Genomic DNA, 21,036 nt, shown 5'->3' on the forward strand with positions numbered 1-21,036 from the left:
GTAGGTCTGAACTCCTTAGCTAATGTCCCGGTCTAACATAACATACATTAGCCCGATAAGCTCCAGGGAGCCTCCGGGGCTCACCCAGAAAATGGCGTTTCATTACATTCAACGCTGGTTTTTTGGTGGTATTCCCCGTCGATGGCAGACATGACAAGCTCTAAATGTAGAGTGCTCATATGAGCACTGCTCCTTGTGCTTCTCTGAGGGTACCAGGTTCTGGTTCATGGTCCCTGGTAGACACTAGAACTCCCGGGACTGAGGACACCAAATTAATGTGGCAGATGTCAATTTGGATAGCTTCAGGGAGCCAGCAGGGCACACCCAGAAAATGGCTTTTCATTACTTTCAACGCTGGTTTTTATTTTATTTTTTCTGAAGGTTGCATGGAGTCTGATAGAGTGAATGAAATTCCTTGGTTAGTTCAAGCAAGTTTACAATGTATTCTGAAATGCACATATACCAAAAATAAATGCATAATTCCTGGGGGGAAGCCCCTTCAGCTCCCTGAAGCTATCCGAACTGATATGTGGATATTGGTTCTACACCGTCTACACCTTCGGTTCTAGTCTGATGTGCTTGGTGGTCGGATGTCACCTCTGGCCTCGCTTTCCTGGTTGGGATTTTGCCCTGTGGGGGTGTGCCAGGTGTGTGTGTGGTGTGGTGGTCATGTGTTCTTTGTACATGGAGCTACATTGCCCTAGGTGCTCTGTAAATACTACCCTTGCATGTCAGGGTTGACTTCCCTGGACGTTTGGGACACACACTCCGTTGGGGGCTTCGTCGCTTGACGGGGTCTTCACCCTTGTGGTAAGTCGGGGGTCTGGGGCTTTGCATCTTGCCCTGGGTAGGGGAGTGTTATTGGTTAAAGGGTGAGGGGGGGAGGGCCACTCTGTGGCTGGCACAGTCTACTACCTATGCGACAGCCAACATTTCTCTCTAGCTGCTCGTTTGCTTGTGGTGTTGTGCCAGGACCTGTTCTTTTTTATTTGCATGAATTTTCCCACTGTGGATGGAGAACTGCTTATGTGCTTATTAGGTCAGCCAAGGTTGTGGTGGCTTTCTTCCTCTGATGCCCACGAGGTTTCACCTCTGCTACTGATAGTCGGTTTGCCTGTTCACAAGCAGGAGTTCTAACGGCTTAGCTGGCCACATTGCCTGGGGTTCCCATAGAGATAATGTGCCCTGCGGGCCCTGGAAAACCCCAGTGGGCTCGGTCGGTAACCCGGCTCTGTCAGAATTTACTCTCGCCTTGTGCGACGTTGCTGGATGTTCATCGTCCCTGTCTCAGAGAGACGATCACCCCTTCTGCCTCCGTCATGCTGCCTGTTGGGTCGGTGACACCCATGACCCGGAGTCTTGCGGGACTTGTTCCCCTGCTTGTGCTTCAGTTTAGCTTTTCCATGTCTGCAGATGAGAGGATTCAGGCAGCGGCCGCGTTGCAAGCTTTCTTCTCCCTCATGCATCACGCCAGGTTTGTTGCCTGGTTGGAGAAACCTGGAGCTGCCCCTTTTAGATTTTGGGGGCGTTGGACACTTCGCCTTTGGTTCTGTCCATGTCCCCTGCTTCTTTCCCAGGTGGGCGTGGTTGACCCTGTTCCTCTTCCTCCTGCTTCCGGCTCCAAATCGTCTGAGTATTTTGGAGTCGGAGCGAGGTTTAGATTGGGATGAGTCTTGGGTGACTTCGGAGGCTGCCCCTACTGATTCGGGCGTGGAGGTAATTGAGCCTTTTCTTCTACTGAGGCTTCCAGTTCATCCCAGCCACCTTCCTTCTTGGAAGTTTTTCTGTTGGACTCTATCTTTTCTTCACAGGTGATAGGGCAGGGAAGAGGGTTCTGCCCCAGGGCCTGTGTCGTGAGTTCCCGGGGCTCGGAGGGTGTCCACTTAGAAAGCTTTGGCTCCTTTTCCCCCTGCTTGGGCCCCTTGTGCCCTCGGGACAGTGGTTGTTGCAGTAGGGGAGAAAGGTTTTTGTCCTCTCCTTCCCTTCTCCATTAGTTTTACAATATTTGCTTGTGTGATTTTCACACCCTTGGTTCTGATGCATCCATATTTTGCTTGAGTTTATGTTTTGTCAGCCATTTGCCCTGCTGTTTCATTACCGTGGCTGGCTGCCAGTACTATTCATCCCATATCTTCCCAAATGTGTTTGTTGCCTTCTTCTCGTTGTGCTTGCATAGGTTTTGCTTCGTCTCTTCGGGCCTCTTCCTACCCTGTTTTGTCTGCAATTACAGAAACCACACCTGACATGAGTACTTTATTTGGGTTCAACAAGGACAAGCTTAAGCAGACGAATGCCTTGCTATGCCTGGTTTCTTTATATTTTACTTGTCCTACCCTGTCTTTTTCCCTGGGGTGGGTGCTGATCCTGTCTCTCGGTCTTGTGTTACTTGGCTCTCTTGTCTAGTGTGCGTGGCTGTGGTACTTCTGTATTTTATTTGCCTCGGTCTTGTGTTCACATGATGTACTGGGGTTATTGGATTTTCTTTTTTTTTGTTATTGACACCAGTTTTTGTACTCTATATAACCGTCTGGCTCCCAAGCCTACGGCCCTCAGTATCCTATCTGTATTCTGGCTGTTTTAACCATGGGGGTCTTTTTATCTTAGAAAAAATTGTACAATAAACCAATCTTTTCATTCAAATTGTGCATGTAATCTGCCAGCAAATGTGGTAGGTAGGGCTCCCCCCCCCCCATGTTTCTGGGTGCCCCAGGGTTCCTCAGATTTGTTTTTTTAAAGGTTTTCTTCCTCTCCGATTCCCCTTGAGGCGATTTGGGGAGGCACTTGGCACGCGTACCTTCTGTGAGACCCAGTTTACGCCTCGGTGTTGGATCCGGGTTTTGTTTGAGGTCGGGTCCTCTTACACTGCCTCAGTGACTGGTTGGTATGGGCTCCCAGCCTGTATGCTTGTCTGCTAGCCTGGGATCTGGTTCTTTTCCAGTTGGCCAGGTTCAGGTTCCTGGTAAATTAGGGAAGTCTCAGTTGGTTTCATCCCAGGTTTGGACTTGGCTGGGTCCCGTATTGGATCTCGGACTGCGTCTGTTTCTCTCCCCCCTGCAGCTCTGCTCTGTCTGCAGTCCAGTTTTCAGCTGTTCCTAGTGCCTAGAACACTAGGACCAGTGCTCACCAGTCCGGCCAGAGGGGTTGGAGTGCGTCCTTATATCGGGCTCACAGCACCGTGCGGGAGTTTGCAGCAGTGTGGCAGGCATTGCGCCGGATTCGGCTTTCTCGGGGCTCCTTGATCTGGCTCCATTCGGACTGCTCTCAGTAGCTTTCCCTCATCTCTCTGAGGAGACCAGGTTCTAGCTCGAAGTCCCTGGTAGGCCTCAGAACTCCAAGTGACTGATGATCCCAAACTAATAATCACATATCAGTTTGCATAACTTCAGGGAAGCCTCCAGGGCTACCCTCCAAAAAAGGGCGTTTCATTACATTTAACGCTGGCTTTTCAACGTGACCTCTCGAATAATACATTGCATTTTGATGTCAAAATCCCCAATGGACAAGATATGATGTTCTGTACTATAAATAATTGCAGTTCACAAACATGCACGGTTTTCTGTGCGTGGATTACTTGGTTAAGGTAGGTTTGGGTGTTTTAATCCACCATTTTCTGTACATTGTGGCAACTCAGGAGAGAGAATGGGCTGAATTTTCACAAAATTTATTCTTTATTATTTTAAAATGATTGTCACATATTATGCACTAATTGATGTAAAAAAAATTATTTTCAGGCCAAATGTGAATGAGAAAAGTCAGTATTACTGTCTTTGCTTTTTGAAAGATATGATTTTCTCCAAGGATGACCACAGGCTTGCTGCAGAGCTCCTTAAACTCTATTTTGGCTTTTTTAAAGCTTGCACAAAGAAGGTATGTGAAATGTACTGAGAACCAGGATGTTCATTGAGAAATGTAGTGCATGGTTTCTGATGGGAAATATTACTTGTTCACCACAGATGCTTGTGTATCACTGTATACAGTTTTTAGGTATATGTACTGCTTCAGTTTACCGGTCACCACAGATGCTTGTGTATCACTGTATACAGTTTTTAGGTATATGCACTGCTTCAGTTTACCGGTCAGTTATACGTACATATACAGTACTTTGTTCTAACTTTGAAGTCTTACACACTTGTAGGATTCTTGAAGTTAACCTGTCTCATCACATTCTATTTGAATTTTTCTTTTTCCTGAAGCGAGTCCCGTCGGCTCCCTGACGGTATCCAAACCGATTCGTGCTATATTAGTTTGGGATCATCAATCACAGGAGTCCTTTTGCCTACTGGGGACCATGAGCCAGAACCTGGCCCCATCAGAGAGAGGCGCAGGGTGCAATGGCCTATGAGCACTTTACATTCAAAGTATGTCACAATTCCCATCAACCAGGGAAGGAACCCAGAAAGATAGGCGAAACAGTACAGACCACAATCTGGTGAAAATTGCAACCTACTCCCGAAAAGAGCAAAAGAACCCCCTCCCCAGAAAGAAAACAAACAAGCAACACTTTATCCAACTAGCACTCAGCCTCCCTCGAAGGGGGGAAAAGGGGAACCAGCAGCCCACCACCCCACCACCCCAGTGCTTGAACTGATGTGCTGGCAGTCAGATCAGTTACTTCTGGCCTCAAGTTTCTGTTATGGATTTTTGCCCTGTGTGGCTGTTCCTGCTGTGTACATGGTGTGGTGGGCCAGGTGTGTGAGTGTACAGGAGCTGCATGTGCCTAGGGTGACCTTCCCCAGGTGCTCCGTAAGTACTGCCCTTGTGTGTCAGGGTTATCTTCCCTGGAGCATTTGGGAATCACTCGCCATTTGAGGACTTTGTCTTTTGACGTTGTCTACGCCCATGAGGTACATGGGGTTTCTTGGACTTTCGGTCATGCCCTTGGTAGCGGGAGTGTTATTGGCCGGGAGGGGCGCACTGTGGCTGGGGCAGCTAGCTTGACTAAAACACAGCTGCCAATTTCTCTCTCTGATTGCCAGTTTGTTTGTTTTGTGGCTTCGGGGGTTTTGTTTGTTTTTGTGGAGAGTCCGTGGCATCAGTCAGTTCGATTGGAATTCTAGCCTACCAGGGACTGCGAGCCAGAACCTGGTCCCCTCAGAGAGGGACGAGGCGCAATGCCCTATAGAAACCCCCCGTGTGGTTGGAGGCATTCCATGTGGTTGGCATTCCTGCCATCTACAGGGTTAGGCACCCAGAAAGGTAGGCATCCCAAAACAAACCCCCACCTGGTTAACAATTGCTACTGAAAGCGAACTACCAAGTAGAAGTCCCAGTCTTAAAAACAAGCAAACAAGCATGACATCATAACTGCCACCACGCTGCTGTCTGTGCAGCTCCCCCCTCCCAGGGAGGGGGGAAAGGGGAGCCCCAAACCACCCCCATGCCAGCAATCCAATCCCTAGTTCTGAGGCTGATGTAGTTCGACTCTGGCTCCTGTCTCTGAGCCGTGCTGTGCCCTTGCAGTGTTTTTCTGCTGTGTGGTGGTGTGCAAGCCAGAAGTAATTCACGGAATACTGGGGCTGCATGCGCCTAGGGCCATCTTCCCTAGGTGCCCAGTAAGTACTACTCTTGCGGCTTGGGGTTATCTTCCAGAAGTCGTTCGGGAACTACCTCTGTAGGGATATTTTGCTGCTCGGTGATTGCCTGCCCTTGGTGTCAGCTGGGATTTTCCTTGCCGCTGTTTGACCTTGGCTAGGAGGTAGTATTGTCGCTGGTAGGGGTGCAAGGTACTATGCAGCTTGTCACCTGTTATCACAGCAGGCGGTTCTGGTCTTCCTGGGGCCTTTGTGGGGGTTTTCTTTTTCTTTTGGTTTGTTGTCTGCCCCTTGGTCATTGTTCACCCTCTGTTATTATGTTATTCTGGTGGTCCTCTGCTAGGTCACCGTGATTATACGCAGGGGGTTCAGCTTTAATTGTTCTCTCCGTAGTTTGGGTCAAACGGTTAGCAGTACCTTGCCCGGGCTTCCCTTAGCAGTCAGCCTAAGGGCCCCGGAAAATCCCATTGGGGCTCATTGGCCCAATGGATGCGTCCTCTGGGTCCCCATCTCACTTTGTGCAAGTTCAAAGGTTGCTCTGTCCCCCTTGTCTCAGGGTGACATTCCCCGTTTATGCCTTCGTCATGCTGCCTGTTGGGTCGATGACACGTTTGACCCAGAGTCCTGCGAGTGGAGTTCATTGCTGGTTCTCCACTTCACCCATTCCACTGGTACTGATAATGGGGTGCAGGTGGCATTGGCATTGCATGCAAGGTTTACGTTGCTGCAAAGTGCTAGGTTGGTTGCCTTACTGGATGCCCCGTGGTTGCCTCGCCTTGGTTATAGGGACCCGGACATGGGGCGTTAGTTGCTTCGACTTTGATTTTGTTTGCGCTCCTTCATCCTTTCCCTGCTGTTGTTTGTCCTGCTCCTCAACCCAACCCACCTCCCTGCTGCCGGTTCCAAAACCTGAGGTTTCGGAGTCAGGGCAGGGTTTCAATGGTGGTGAGACTCGGGTGGTTGCAGGGGCTGTCCCATCTGATTCAGTGACGGAGTCATTCATCGCCAAACAAATGAAACCCAGCCCCAGCTGGGGCGTCGGGGTCTGACTAGCGAGCCCATTTTTTCCGTCTTTTCCGGTGGACTGCCTTTTCTTCGGGGGCAGAGGGTTTGGAGGACGGCTGTGCCCCAGGTCCTGGCATGGAGGATCCTGAGGCTGGGTAGGAGTTGACTTGAGGGGCTTGAGCCCCTTTGACCCTGCTTGGGTATTGGTACCCCTAGACACGGGCCTTGTTGTTACAGGGAAAGGGGGTTTTCTTACCCCCCCTCCCTGCCTGTACGAGTTTGATATGGGATCTGCTTCTCCTCGGGTTTGGTTCCGGGTTTCCTTGGGTTTTTCGCTCCCTTCCGGAGGTTTTGGCTTCCCACATCGCCTAAGGAAGTTCGGGAGGCCATTGTGGCGTGTACCCCCCTGCATGTCTCGGATTTTGCCTCAATAATGGACCCTTCCTCATTTGAGTTCGGTTCTACTTTTTCTTCTTGGGTGTGTTACAAGATGCCAGAATCATCCTGGCTGGCAAACTGTCCTTTCTTTTTTTTGTGGGCGTGGCATATGTTCTGTTGGACCCACACTCTTGAATGGCAGGAAACTTCTATGGTTGTTTAGGTTTACCCGGAGGGCGAGTTGGAGCACCTCAATGTGTGCTTGTTCACCCTCCATTCTTCCTAAGGATATTGGCCAGGTGCAGCTTCATGTGCAGGTTCCCGTCCTTTCCGTGTCCCTTGTTGCTGAGGATTTGCTCGCCCAAGGACATTTGATTTTGGTTTTATGTTTCTTTCCCCTGCTTAAGCTGTCTTTGGACTGGCTTGCGGAGAATGTGGAGGCGTTGGGTACCGGCCCTGTGTCCGGTGCACTTGCCTCAGTGGCTCGTGCGTCAGCTGCCTTATTGAAGTTGTTTGCACCTATTCTGAAGGAGGCGGGTTGTCTGTTCTTTAGGTCTCGCCTCGCGTGCCGGCAGGCTGTGCTCGGGCAGGCGAATCTGAGGTTCATTTTGGACTTGTCACATCTGAACCCTTGGGTTCATTACCCTCCTTTTGGATGACCACTCTGTCTCAGGTCCAGCATCTTTTGGAGCCTGGATGGTGTTTCTGAACCTCCGGGACGCATATTGGCATGTCCCGATTCATCATGGGTTCAGTTTTGTCGTGAGGCGACAAGTTTACCACTTTTGTTCCCTTCCATTAAACTTCAATCTGGCACCCCTGCGAAAGGGAGATGGAACTTTCACCGATGACAACAAAGAAATGAGCGAGTTACTGAGGAAGCAGTATGACTCTGTTTTCAGCGAGCCATTAAATGCACTAAAGATTGATAACCCAAATGAATTTTTCATGGATATGATACCAACATCAAATCATATATCAGACGTCGCCCTATCCCTAATAGATTTTGAAGAAGCCATAAAACAGTATGCCTATGCACTCTGCACCAGGTCCGGATTCTTGGAACTCCATATTCATCAAGAACTGTAAAAAAACCACTATCGCAGGCCCTTCACATTCTGTGGAGACAAAGCCTAGATACTGGCGTTATCCCTGACATACTAAAAACAGCAGAGATAGCACCACTCCATAAAGGAGGAAATAAGGCAGAGGCAAAAAATTACAGACCGACAGCACTAACATCGCACATCATAAAAATTTTTGAGAGAGTGCTAAGAAGTAAGATCACAAAATACATGGAATCACAGCATCTCCATAACCCCGGACAACATGGTTTCAGAACAGGGTGCTCTTGCCTGTCGCAGTTGCTGGACCACTATGATATGGCATTAGATGCTATGTAAGACAAAAAAAATGCCGATGTAATTTACACAGATTTCGCAAAAGCTTTTGATAAATGTGACCATGGTGTTATTGCACATAAAATGCGTTCAAAAGGAATTACCGGGAAAATAGGCAGATGGATCTACAATTTCCTGACTAACAGAACGCAATGTGTAATAGTCAACAAAATAAAATCCAGCCCATCAACCGTGAAGAGCTCAGTTCCCCAGGGTACTGTGCTTGCTCCAGTACTTTTTCTCATCCTCATATCGGACATAGACAAGAACACAACCTATAGCTCTGTATCATCCTTTGCAGATGACACTAGGATTTTCATGAGAGTTGGCAACATAGAGGACACGGCAAACCTCCAATCAGATGTAGATCAGGTCTTTCTATGGGCTACAGAAAATAATATGGTGTTTAACGAGGATAAGTTCCAGCTCATGCGCTACGGAAAAATTGAAAATATAAAAACAGAAACCACGTACAAAACTCAGGCAATTCATAACATAGAACGAAAAGGCAATGTATAGGATCTGGGTGTACTCATGTCGGAAGACCTTACCTTTAACCCTTCAATTGCGCATCGCATCATATGATGCTTTGACCGACTTGCAGTAAATTGCGCATCGCATCATATGATGCTTTGGAGTACTACGCAAGATTTAAACGGCCCGCGGATACACAGGGTTCACCACACCTTCATCAGGGCTCTTGTAAACAGACGCCATTTTTTTTTTAAATTGTGGGCCAAACTCCAGGGTGTTAGGGGCCTCAGTATTGAGTGAGCTACCAAGCCTGACGCACGCAGCTTGAGCTCACAGCACTGCTGTTCAGCTTGTGACCACAGCATCGCCTAAAAATGCCATAATATACTTGTTCTTGCTATTATGTAGCGGTGATATTATTACAGAAGACCCCTGACTGTGATAAAACTGACCAGGGTTCTGATAATAGCAGGATTGTGGTGATATTTGGCGCTGTGCTCCATGGAGGGAGGAGTAATGCTGTGGGAGGAAGGGTGGTGGCATTGTCTTCTGACTGTGTGGGACCACCTTTTATTGACTGCACTCACCATACCAGCTTAGTGGTTCGCTATGGTGAACACAAATGTAGATACTTATATATAACGTGTGTATAGTGTGAGATAACAGCGAGAGTAGGAGGTTGGGAGCCGCCATTTTGGTGAGGGAGGTGAGTCGTCTGCACGACTTATCATGTTGTTTACTGATGACCACGATGGTCTTTGGGCACCATAACAGTTTACTTGTACAAGTATGGTGAATAAAACAGGTAGATATTTATATATAATGTGTGTATATAGCGTAATAACACCACAAACAGTATTGTTGGAGGAGAAATATAAGTGCGTCTGGCCTTGAGGGCGGCAGCCATCAGCTGACTGTGTGAGGTCCTACGTCTTTGTGCCTTTACTCACCATACAAGCTTAGATGTACAGTTATGGTCAACAAAGCATGTAAATACTTATATATAACGTCTATATAAAAGCAAAAACAGTATGGTGGGTGGAGAATGGTGGCAAGTCAGGTGAGGTGAGGGAGGGAGGGAGTGGCAGCCAGTGGCAGCCAGTGGCAGCCAGTGGCAGCCAGTCACTGCCTGCCACTGCCACTGCCACTCAGCATACCAACTTAGTGGTTTGTCATGATGAACAAAACATGCAGATACTTATATATAACCTGTGTATATAGTGTAATAACCGACAAAGTATTTGTTCACTGTTTGATGAACATAATTGAATCAACAATATGCACACCATATTTTTGAGTACAGCGATGATTCAGTCATTTTATTATATAATTATATCACACTACACACTATTGAATAATATTACAGCAAAAAAACTACGAAAAATCAATCAAGAGACATTGAAATAATTAGGTAATTATCTCTTTGTGGAAACTCTGGCCTGACAGCTGGCGATCAACAGACCGCCTGGGACACACGCTCAGTCAGCGCCTGATTTTTGTTACACTTCCCCGCCCTATAGTGGGCAATATATGCCACTTACGATTTTTTTATTATTTTTCCCGTGATCAGTGAACACAAATTAACAGGTTAGGAAGAAAAAATAATTTTTTTTTTTTTTTTTGGTATGCGCCTGTGGGTGTCAAATGGTATATAGCTATGCGCCATTTAAGGGTTAAAGAACACAATAAAGTAGCTGTCACAACTGCAAGAAAAATGACAGGTTGGATAACAAGAACTTTTCACACTAGAGATGCTATACCGATGATGATACTTTTCAAAACGCTTGTGCTCTCTAGAGGGGAGTACTGCTGCACAATGACAGCCTCTTTCAAAGCTGGAGAAATTGCTGACCTGGAGAGCGTGCAGAGATCCTTTTCTGCTAGAATCCACTCAGTAAAACATCTAAATTACTGGGACCGACTAAAGAGCCTAAATCTGTACTCCCTTGAGCGCAGGCGGGAGAGATACATAATTATTTACACGTGGAAAATAATTGAGGGGCTGGTCCCAAACCTGCACACAGAAATAACATCACATGAGACCAGAAGACATGGCAGGATGTGCAGAATACCCCCGTTGAAAAGCAGAGGTGCAACAGGTACTCTGAGAGAGAACTCTATCAACATCAGAGGCCCGAGTCTGTTCAACACGCTTCCACTACACATAAGGGGCATAACTGGCTGACCCCTCACAGTGTTCAAGAGAGAACTGGATAAGCACCTCCAAAGGATACCTGATCAACCAGGCTGCGACTCATATGTCAGGCTGCGAGCAGCCGCGTCTAACAGCCTGGTTGATCAGTCCAGCAACCAGGAGGCCTGGTCGACGACCGGGCCGCAGGGACACTAAGCCCCGGAACCACCTCAAGGTAACCTCAAGGTAAGGTAACCTCGCATTTTCACACACCTTACTCAGGTTGTGGTGACCTGTTTGTGTCTGCTAGGGATTTGGGTTCTGGCACACCTCGACAACTTACTGGTGTGGGCTCCCAGCCAGTCCGCGTGTCTGCTCACCTGGGGATTGATTCTTTCCCAGCTCGCCGGGTTAGGGTTCTTGGTGAACTGGAGGAATTCCCATCTGGTTCTCTCTCAGGTTCGGACTTGGCTGGGTCTTGTGTGGGACTCTCGTACTGCCTTTTCTCCTTCCCATGTCATTGCTCCGGCTGTGGTCTCTCTTTTGGCTATTTCTGGGGGGTTCCGGGTCACTCGTCGGTTGTTTGAGCGACTGTATGGGAGTAATTACCTAAGTGTAATTACCTAATTGTTGTTACAGGATGAGAGCTACGCTCAAAGTATCATCAGTATATTATATCAATACAGGATGAGAGCTACACTCGAACAGTCTGCACCTCGCTGTAGTGGTTTACCCGTCGGATTGGGTTCAGTGCTCTGGCGCCCACCCGAGCCCTCGCTTCGTGTGTTCACGGATGCGTCATCTCTTGGCTAGGGTTTTATGACTAGTTCTCATCAGGCTGGCCAGGGCCAGTAGGGTCTGTCCTTCCTTCAGGCTCACAGCATGGTGCGGGAATTCGCGGCAGTTTGACTCGCTTGAATGTTTGTGTTGCTCACGGATCGACGATCCATCTCCATTCCGACTGCGCCCCAGTTGTTCATTGCCTGAACCGCAGGGGTTCAATGCGGTCCTTGGGTCTTTGGGGCTGGTAGCTTCATGTAACTTGTCTGCCGAGTTCTTGGGGTTTGGCTCTTGTGGTGGTTCACATCAGGGGGCGGACAGCCTGTCCTGGTTTATTTCCCTTTCCATGGAATTGACGGTCAACTCCAACTCGTTCGGTTGGCTCTGCCGGATGTACGGGTGCCCGGAGGTGGACCTCTTTGCTTCTTTGTGGTCGAGGCATCTCCTCGTATATGTGGCTCCCTTCCCCGATTGCAAGGCCATTGGGGTCGATGCCTTTTGAGAGGACTGGTCAAGGTAAGGTTACCTGTATCTCTTCCCACCAGTTCAGCTGTTGCTTTGGGATCTGGCTCGCTGGAAGACTTACCAGGGGATGAGCAGTCCTGTTGGCTCCCTTGGTGGCCATCCCAGCCTTTGTTTTTGGTGCCTCTTGTTTGGTGTCCGAACCCGGGGATTTTTCTGCTGCTCCGTCTCTTTCAGCAGATCAGTCTGGTCCTGTTCATGGCTGGTTCGATCTTCTCCTCCAATCTTTGCGTCTGGTCTTTCTGACCAGGCGGGTTTATCACTGCTTGAATGGTGATCAGGTTGCTTCGTTGATGCTTCGAAACACCAGCATGTTTCGTCTCGGCAGCAGCATGAAGTCTTCTGGCAGTCCTTTCATCACTTTGTCTCTTCGTAAGTTGTGTTCGGATTAGGATCGGGATGTTTTGTCCTTTTCGTCTTGGCTATTTCAGGACCGTCATCTTATGCCGAATACTGTCGCCTCATATCGTGCTGGGCTGGTGGAGCCGCTTCTGCTTGCGTTCACGATAGATGTCACTTCCGCTCTGTTTCGCAAGCTGTCTTGCGCGTTGTTTCTCTACTTCGAGTTGAGGAGCGAGTGGCAGCTGCCTCCCGGGTAAGTCCCTCTTTTACTTTTCTGTGGTTAGGTAGTTCTGGGGAGCTGGAGGGGCTCTCCACAGAAAACCAGGGTTGAATGTAATGAAATGCCATTTTCTGGGTGAGTTCTGGAGGCTCCCCAGCATCCCTCCCTCTGGTCATTTTTTTTTTATATATATATATATATTCAGCCACTGAACTTGGGTTAGATGGTCGGCGCAGGACTCTGGGGCTTCCTCTTTCCCCTCCCAGGGGGCCCTGACAGCCGAGTGGACAGCGCTTCGGTTTTGTAGTCCTGAGGTTCCGGGTTCAATCCCTGGTGGAGGCGGAAACAAATGGGCATAGTTTCTTTCATCCTGATGTACCCTGTTACCTAGCAGTAAATACGTACCTGGGAGTTAGACAGCTGCTACGGGCTGCTTCCTAGGGGTGTGTAACAAAAAGGAGGCCTGGTCAAGGACCGGGCCACAGGGACACTAAGCCTCGAAATCATCCCAAGATAACCTCCCAGGGAGGGGGTGGGGGGAGCTGCACAAACAGTGGCATGACGGCAGTTGTGAGTTCATGCTTGTTTGCTTGTTTTTAGATTGTGGGGTTCTGCCGAAAGTTGAACTATCAGTTCAACTTTCGGCAGCAATTGTTAACCAGGTGAGGTTTGTTTTGGGACGCCTACTTTTCTGGGGGCCTAACCCAATAGATGGCAGACATGGAATGCCTCCAACTACATTGGGGTTTCTATAGGCCATTGCTCCTCGTACCTCTCTGAGGGGGCCAGGTTCTGGCTCATGGTCCCCGGTAGGCTAGAACTCCAATCAAATAGACTGATGCCACGGTCCAATACATACATACATATCAGCTCGGTAAAGCTCCGGGGAGCCTCCGGGACTCGCCCAGAAAATGGCTTTTCATTACACTCGACTGGTTTATTTTTCTGGCATTTTTGCCTTTGGTGGATGGAGGAGATCTGCCTAGCTTCTTATTAGGCTTACCTAGGTTGTGTTGGTTGTCCTCCTCTGTTGCTTATGATGTCTCACTGTTGCTACTGGTGGTCTGATTGCTTGCTATCTGACAGGGTTCTACCAGCTTAGCTGGCCCCAGTGCCTGGGCTTCCCATTGGGATCATTCACCCCTTACAGACCTTGCAAAACCCCTGTGGGCTCGGTCGTACACTGCTACTTCTTTCAAGCCCGCTCTCGCCTTGTGCAAAGTTGCAAATTGTTTGTCGCCCCCTGCCTCAGGGAGACGATCATCCGTACTGCCTCCGTCAAGCTTCCTATTGGGTCGGGGACACCTACGACCCGGAGTCTTGAGGGACTTGTTCCCTGTTTGTACTTCAATTTCCAAATTCCCTGGCTGTTGATCTTGGGTATCAGGCAGCAGCTGCGTTGCATGCTCGAGTCTCCTTAGTGACACTTGGTAGGTTGGTTGGAGGGCCCCAGAGCTGTCCCGAATGGGTTTTAGGGACCTTGCCCTGTTTGCTTGTCTGGCTCCCTCGCTTGATGTTTCATCCGTATTATGGCCATTTTGGATCTGGGGCACTATACTAAAAAAAAAAAAAAAATACTGATGTGCATCTTATCTGCCGCTACATGCAGGTAGGCAGGGCTCTCCCACAGGTTCGTTTCTGGGTCCCCTCAGATTCGTCTTTTCGAAAGTGTTCTTCATCTCAGCTTACCCCTGCATTAGTTCGGGAGGCTCTTGGTGCATACTGTACCTCCTGCACGACCTGTTTTGCACCTCTGTATTGGATCCGGTTTTGTTCGAGTCTGGTTCCTCTTTCCTTGGTCAGGTGTGTTCCGAGGTTCTGGTGTCTTCCTGGCTGAAGACACATCTTCAACCATGAATCTGCATCAGTGACCTTGTGACAAGTGCTCAACAGACTGGCCTGAGGCATTGGGGGCTCTCCTTATGTCAGGCTCACAGCACGGTGCAAGAGTTGCAGCGGATTTGGCTTCCTCTATACTCAATGTTCTGGTTCCATTCAGACTATTGCTCCGTGGTTTAAATTTTCCTCCGGGGAGGGGGGTTGTCTTTTCGTCCTGTGGTCCTTTAGGGCTGGTTGCTTTGAGTGGACAGGTCATTGCCGATCCCCTCCTTTGGCTTTGCAGGACGTACCGGCACCCAAAGGTGGATCTCTTCAGTGTTGGCTTTGTCTCTCTGTCTCCCATTGTACGTGGCACCATTCTCTGCCTGCGAGGCTCACGGTCAATGCTTTTCTGCAGGACTGGTCAAGGTGGCGGGTTCCTTTATCTCTCTTTTTCCTGGTCCAGCTGTTGCTCCGATCTCTAGCTCAGCTGGAATCCTGTCAGGAGTGTGTGCTTCTCTTGGTTCCATGGTGGCCTATTCTGCCTTGGTTTCAAGTGCTGCTTATTTGATGTCTGAATCCAGGCGTTTTTCCATGGCTGCCGCCTCTTTTGGCAGGTCGGTCTGGTGAGGTACCTCGCTAGTTCGACTTACTTTTCCACTCTACCTGTCTGGTTTTTCTGATACTGGTGTATAACCATTTGTATGGTGATCAGGTGGCTTCTCTGATTCTGTCCCACCTGCGGTCCCCTTTTCTGCAATAGTTTGAAGTTTCTTTGAGGGCTTTCCTGCCATTCCATTTCATTTCTCTTCGTAGGGTTTCATCTGTGTCGAACTGGGTTGTCTTCTCCTCCCTTTGTTGGCTTTTCTTGTACTGGCATCTTATGCCGAATACTGTCGCTTCTTATAGTGTGATGTTGGCAGAGCCGCTGCAGCTTCCGTTCGGGGTGGATGTCACTTCTGTTATGTAAGCTCGTGTGTTATTTCACCTCTGGCCTGCTCATGTGCTGCCCGAGCCGTCTTGGTCTTTGGACTGGGTTCTTTTTTTTTCTTTCTTCTCCTTAGTTTGTCGTGGCTTCTTTGGTTCGTGCTTGGTTTGGGTAGCTTTGTTTTCTGTAAGGAGCCCCTACGGCTCCCTGGAGCTTATCGAGCTAATGTATGTTATATTAGACCGGGACATTAGCTAAGGAGTTCAGACCTACCAGGGACCAGCGGCAGAACCTGGCCCCTTCAGAGTGGGTGTCCAGGGAGCCTCCGGGGCTCACCCAGAACATTGTGTTTTATTACATTCAACGCTGGTTTTCTGTGGGAAGCCCCTATGGCTCCCTGGAGCTTCATACCCAAAGAGAAGGAAAAGAAAGGGCTAATCAAATCCTCACGCCCGATATGAGATCTAGATGTCACCAGCACATCAGCGAAAGCTGCAAACGTCCGAACAGCACGGGCACAAGGATGACCGCAGGCTGGAAGACCTAAAAACTCTGCGGACGACCTGGGAGACCCGAGCCCTGAAACAGGGAACGAGGATCAACCCAAAGTGCATCCCCAGACACTGTAGACAGGTAACGACAAAGAGGCGCAACCGGACAACACAGGACGCACCCTCTGCCGAACCAATCAAGCATCGATAATCCAAGGACCCCTCCGGAAACCAGCTGTATCGACCGTCGCCAGAAGGACTGAGAAAGGTTGCAAACGTACACTTGAACCGAAGGGGCTACCACAAACTGAGGAGAAGATAAGAGGGCACCCTGATCATGGACCAGGACGGCTCAGGCGATGCATGAGCAGGCCGGAGGTGAAACAAAACACGAGAAAGCGTACGGAATGGGGCAGATGTGACGTACACCCCGAACGCAAGCTGTAGCGGCTCCGCCAACGCCGCACAAAACGAGGCGACAGTAAGAAACATCCAATAACTGTAGTCCTGAAAACCCAAGACAACCCGATGCGAAAGAGAAGACAACCTACGAAGAGCAAGAAAAGGTGCATAGAAACACCAGGAACGTCATACTGTCGCAGAGATGAAGCTCGCAGGTGGGACACCATCAACAAAGCCACCTGATCACCATAGAGATGGTGATACCCGCGTCAAACTACCAGATGCAAAGAGCCGAGGAGAAGGCCGAACCAGTCACGTACAGGACCGGACCGACCTGATGAAAGAGGCGGAGCCACAGGAAAATGCCCCAGGTATGGACACCTATCAAGCAGCGTCTGAAAATAAAGCTGGGCCTGCTACCAAAGGACCATGAGGACTATTCTCCTTGGTAATGGACTCCAACTGAGCCAGAACCTGAAGCAACAGCTGTCCCAGGCGAAGAGGAACAGGTACCCCCACCTTGACCAGTCCTGCCGAAAGGCATCCACTGTGAATGCCTCGCAGGCAGGTATCTTATCTTGAGGTTATCTTGATATGATTTTGGGGCTTTGTGTCCCCGCAGCCCTGTCCTCGACCAGGCCTTCACCCCCAGGAAGCAGCCCGTGACAGCTGACTAACACCCAGGTATCTATTTTACTGCTGGGTAACAGGGGCATAGGGTGAAAGAAACTCTGCCTATTGTTTCTAGCCGGCACCCGGGATCGAACCCGGGACCACGGATCATAAGTCCAGTGTGCTGTCCGCTCGGCCGACCGGCTCCCCTAAAGGTGTAAGAGCGCCACATAGAATGGGCGATGCCTAGACTACGCCGATGCCAAGATGTCCATGGCCAGGAGTCCATACATCCGGCAGAATCAACGAAACGAGTCTGCAACGATCCTCGGTTCATCCGAGGAATGAACCAAGACAGGCTGTCCGCCAGGACATATGACACACCCCGGACATGAACCTCACGGTTAGCCAAACTCCGAGAATCCAGCAAACGAGCCACTCGAAGGGACCAACCCCAAAGGTTAAATGCCTAGGAGAAACCCTGTGATTTCGGCAAAGAACCGCCAGAGGATCAGTTCGAACGAATCCTCTGAAGCGCAAACCAGACAGCCACAAACTCCCAAACCGTGCTGTGAGCCCAACGGACAGACAAACCCCACCATCCCCGGTCCGACCTGGTGAGCATTGGTCACAAAGCCCCAGCCGAGAGATGACCCGTCCGTGAACATATTGAGCGAAGGCTCAGGGAGGTGCCAAGGCATGAAACCTCGAAAACCCCAAAGAGGAAGCTGGTGACGCAGCACGAACACCGGATCCCTGGAGGACTGAACCCAACGACCGTAAGAGAGGCGGAAGGGGAGTCTCCGAAGGAACCAAACAGGTGCTGAAGCCAAACCCGACCCTGCGGGCAGACCAGCACGTCGAAGTTCAGATTCCCGTACAACCACTCTAGCATCCGGCGAGCAACCCGGGACCCCCCTCATAAACAGACGAAGGCGGGACCACGGCCGCAGCAACACTTCTGGAGGGAAAGACAAGGAGTGGCCCAAGAGCCCTAAACAAGACCCAGCTAGGTCCGAACCCGGGACGGAAACAGATGAAACGGCTTCGAGATCACTGAGAAACCGAACCCGGCGATCTGGAAAGAACCACACCCCTGGCAAGCAGACAAGCGGACCAACTGGGAGCCCACACCAGCCAGTCGTCGAGGTAGGCCAGACTCCGAATCCCAAGTAGACCCAGACAGGGCACCAAGATCCGGTAAAGGTGCGTAAATACACCAAGTGCCAATCACAAACTATGGAAGGCAAAAAAAGGGGCAAGCCTGAAGCCCCACCACCAACTGTGCCAGTCCCGGAAACCTGGAGAGGAACGTGCCAAGAACAGCAGGGCCACCATCCAGGCACCCAACCCCAACAGAAGCCGGACCACAGACAACAGTCCTCCGATGAGGGCATAGAATCCAGGGCGCAGACTGAACAAGTCCAAAAGAACCGCAGATCCGCCAGGCCCATGTCTGCATAGAGCAGACGGGAACGCCAGAAGGATGGGGCGGATCGACCACGTCCAACGCACTTACTACGATGACATGATGAAGCGCAGGGGAAAAAGCCCACCCTGCCAGCCCCGAACCCTCCAAAGGAGAGAAGCCATCCACCGCCACCAGAGACCAGAAGACAACCAAAAACGCCCACTAACTGCGGGACCAAGTGAGAGTCAACAGAGCAAGCTGCTCCCCCAGCACCCCGTCAGCAGCAAAGGGAACTGAGCCCCTTCCAAAAGAAAAATTATATAAATATAAATACACACACACAAGGTGTATTACACACATAGGATTTAGGATACACATAGGATATGTGAATAGGATAGAATAGATAGAATAGATAGAATAGATAGAATAGAATAGATAGAATAGAATAGGTGAATAGAACACACACATAGGATACAGAATAGGAGATGAAGTACAGGATACAGAATAGGAGATGAAGTACTTAATGAAACGAACAGAGAGAAAGATCTAGGAGTTGATATCACACCAAACCTGTCTCCTGAAGCCCACATAAAAAGAATAACGTCTGCGGCATATGCGAGGCTGGCTAACATCAGAACAGCGTTCAGGAACCTGTGTAAGGAATCATTCAGAATCTTGTACACCACATATGTAAGACCAATCCTGGAGTATGCGGCCCCAGCATGGAGCCCGTACCTTGTCAAGCACAAGACGAAGCTGGAAAAAGTCCAAAGGTATGCCACTAGACTAGTCCCAGAACTAAGAGGCATGAGTTACGAGGAAAGGCTGCGGGAAATGCACCTTACGACACTGGAAGACAGAAGAGTAAGGGGAGACATGATCACAACCTACAAAATCCTCAGAGGAATCGACCGGGTAAACAAGGATAAACTATTCAACACTGGTGGGACGCGAACAAGGGGACACAGGTGGAAACTGAGTACCCACATGAGCCACAGAGACGTTAGAAGGAACTTTTTCAGTGTCAGAGTAGTTAACGGATGGAATGCATTAGGCAGTGATGTGGTGGAGGCTGACTCCATACACAGTTTTAAATATAGATATGATAGAGCCCAGTAGGCTCAGGAATCTGTACACCAGTTGATTGACAGTTGAGAGGCGGGACCAAAGAGCCAAAGCTCAACCCCTGCAAGCACAAATAGGTGAGTACACACGTGGGTATGCACATCTCTCTGATCTCTGATCGGTGATCTCTGTGAGCTGGAGGAGGCAGGAGTCACACCTGCAGCAAGGAGGAGGCAGGAGTCACACTGCAGCAAGCTCCTGGAAATACCGAATTACCTAAGTATTGGGCACAGGTTGAGGGCTACAGTGGTGTCCCAGGTTACATAAAGGTTCAGGGAAGTGTAAGAGCAAATAAAATACAATAAACAAGTAAAAGTGAGTGAAAATAGCTGAGTGGAAAAGTTTGTTTTGGTTCTAGTACAAAAACAAAGATGGCCGCCACCACTGGAAATATACACACACCAACAGATGATTGTTTCAAAGGATTCTCGCCCCAAGATATAAGGAAAGGAGGTGTTCTTGGCAGGTTAGAGATAATTGAGGATATGCAAAAGAAGTATGAAGAAAAAGTGCTTAAATTGGAAGAGGACAATGGAGCTCTTTGGAGTGAGCTTTGCACTCTAAAAGGGAGTATTCTTCAGCAAGGTAAGATTATTACTGCATTAACAGACAAGGTAACAAATCAGGAGGAGCAAATCGAGGAACTAGTGAAAGAAAATGAGGCCGGTCGAGCCGGTCGGCCGAGCGGACAGCACACTGGACTTGTGATCCTGTGGACCCGGGTTCGATCCCGGGCGCCGGCGAGAAACAATGGGCAGAGTTTCTTTCACCCTATGCCCCTGTTACCTAGCAGTAAAATAGGTACCTGGGAGTTAGTCAGCTGTCACGGGCTGCTTCCTGGGGGTGGAGGCTTGGTCGAGGACCGGGCCGCGGGGACACTAAAGCCCCGAAATCATCTCAAGATAACCTCAAGATAACTCCAAGGGAGTCTGAGAGCTAATATAGAGTTAGGTAAGGATCTCCAACTGGAAACTTCACTGACAACTCACATAGAGGAGGTGAATAAAGAACTAGAAAAGTATAAAGAAGAAATAAAAGTGACATATGCTCAAGTTGTAAAAGAGAAAGAGACTATCAAAGAAGTGTGTTCGGAAGTCAAAACCAGAAATGACCAACAAGAAGCAGAAATTAGGCAAGCAATTAGGAAAGAACTGGTTACCAACAGTAAACTGGTACAAAACACTGCAGATAGAACTAAGTCCATAATCATTTTTGGATGTTTAGAGAAGGAAATTTTATCTAAGGTAGACCGAGCAGCAGAAGAGATGAGAATCATAGAGAAAATAGTAGGTTTAGGAGAAGGCTCAAGGGAAAATGTCAGTGATTTTAGAAGAATAGGAAAATAAAAGAAAAAACAAGAACCACCCCTTAAGTGTGACGTTTAATGGAGTGAAAAAACATGATGGAAGTGCTAAGAAACTGCCAGGAAATTACAGAGTGATGAGGTTGGCAAACTTTGGTCA

At 49.2% G+C, this 21,036-nt stretch overlaps 1 protein-coding gene across 1 annotated transcript in view; it reads left to right on the forward strand.

The window, feature by feature from the left end:
• LOC123761793 (Nucleolar complex protein 1) overlaps positions 1 to 21,036 on the forward strand; it is a 253,815-nt gene that overhangs the window by 79,666 nt on the left and 153,113 nt on the right. The window contains exon 8 of the mRNA XM_069330489.1: positions 3,732 to 3,867. Coding sequence (XP_069186590.1) covers positions 3,732 to 3,867 — 136 coding nt within the window. The remainder of the gene's footprint in view (positions 1 to 3,731; positions 3,868 to 21,036) is intronic.

The sequence above is a fragment of the Procambarus clarkii genome, chromosome 24, assembly GCF_040958095.1.
Source record: "Procambarus clarkii isolate CNS0578487 chromosome 24, FALCON_Pclarkii_2.0, whole genome shotgun sequence".
Taxonomy (NCBI): domain Eukaryota; kingdom Metazoa; phylum Arthropoda; class Malacostraca; order Decapoda; family Cambaridae; genus Procambarus; species Procambarus clarkii.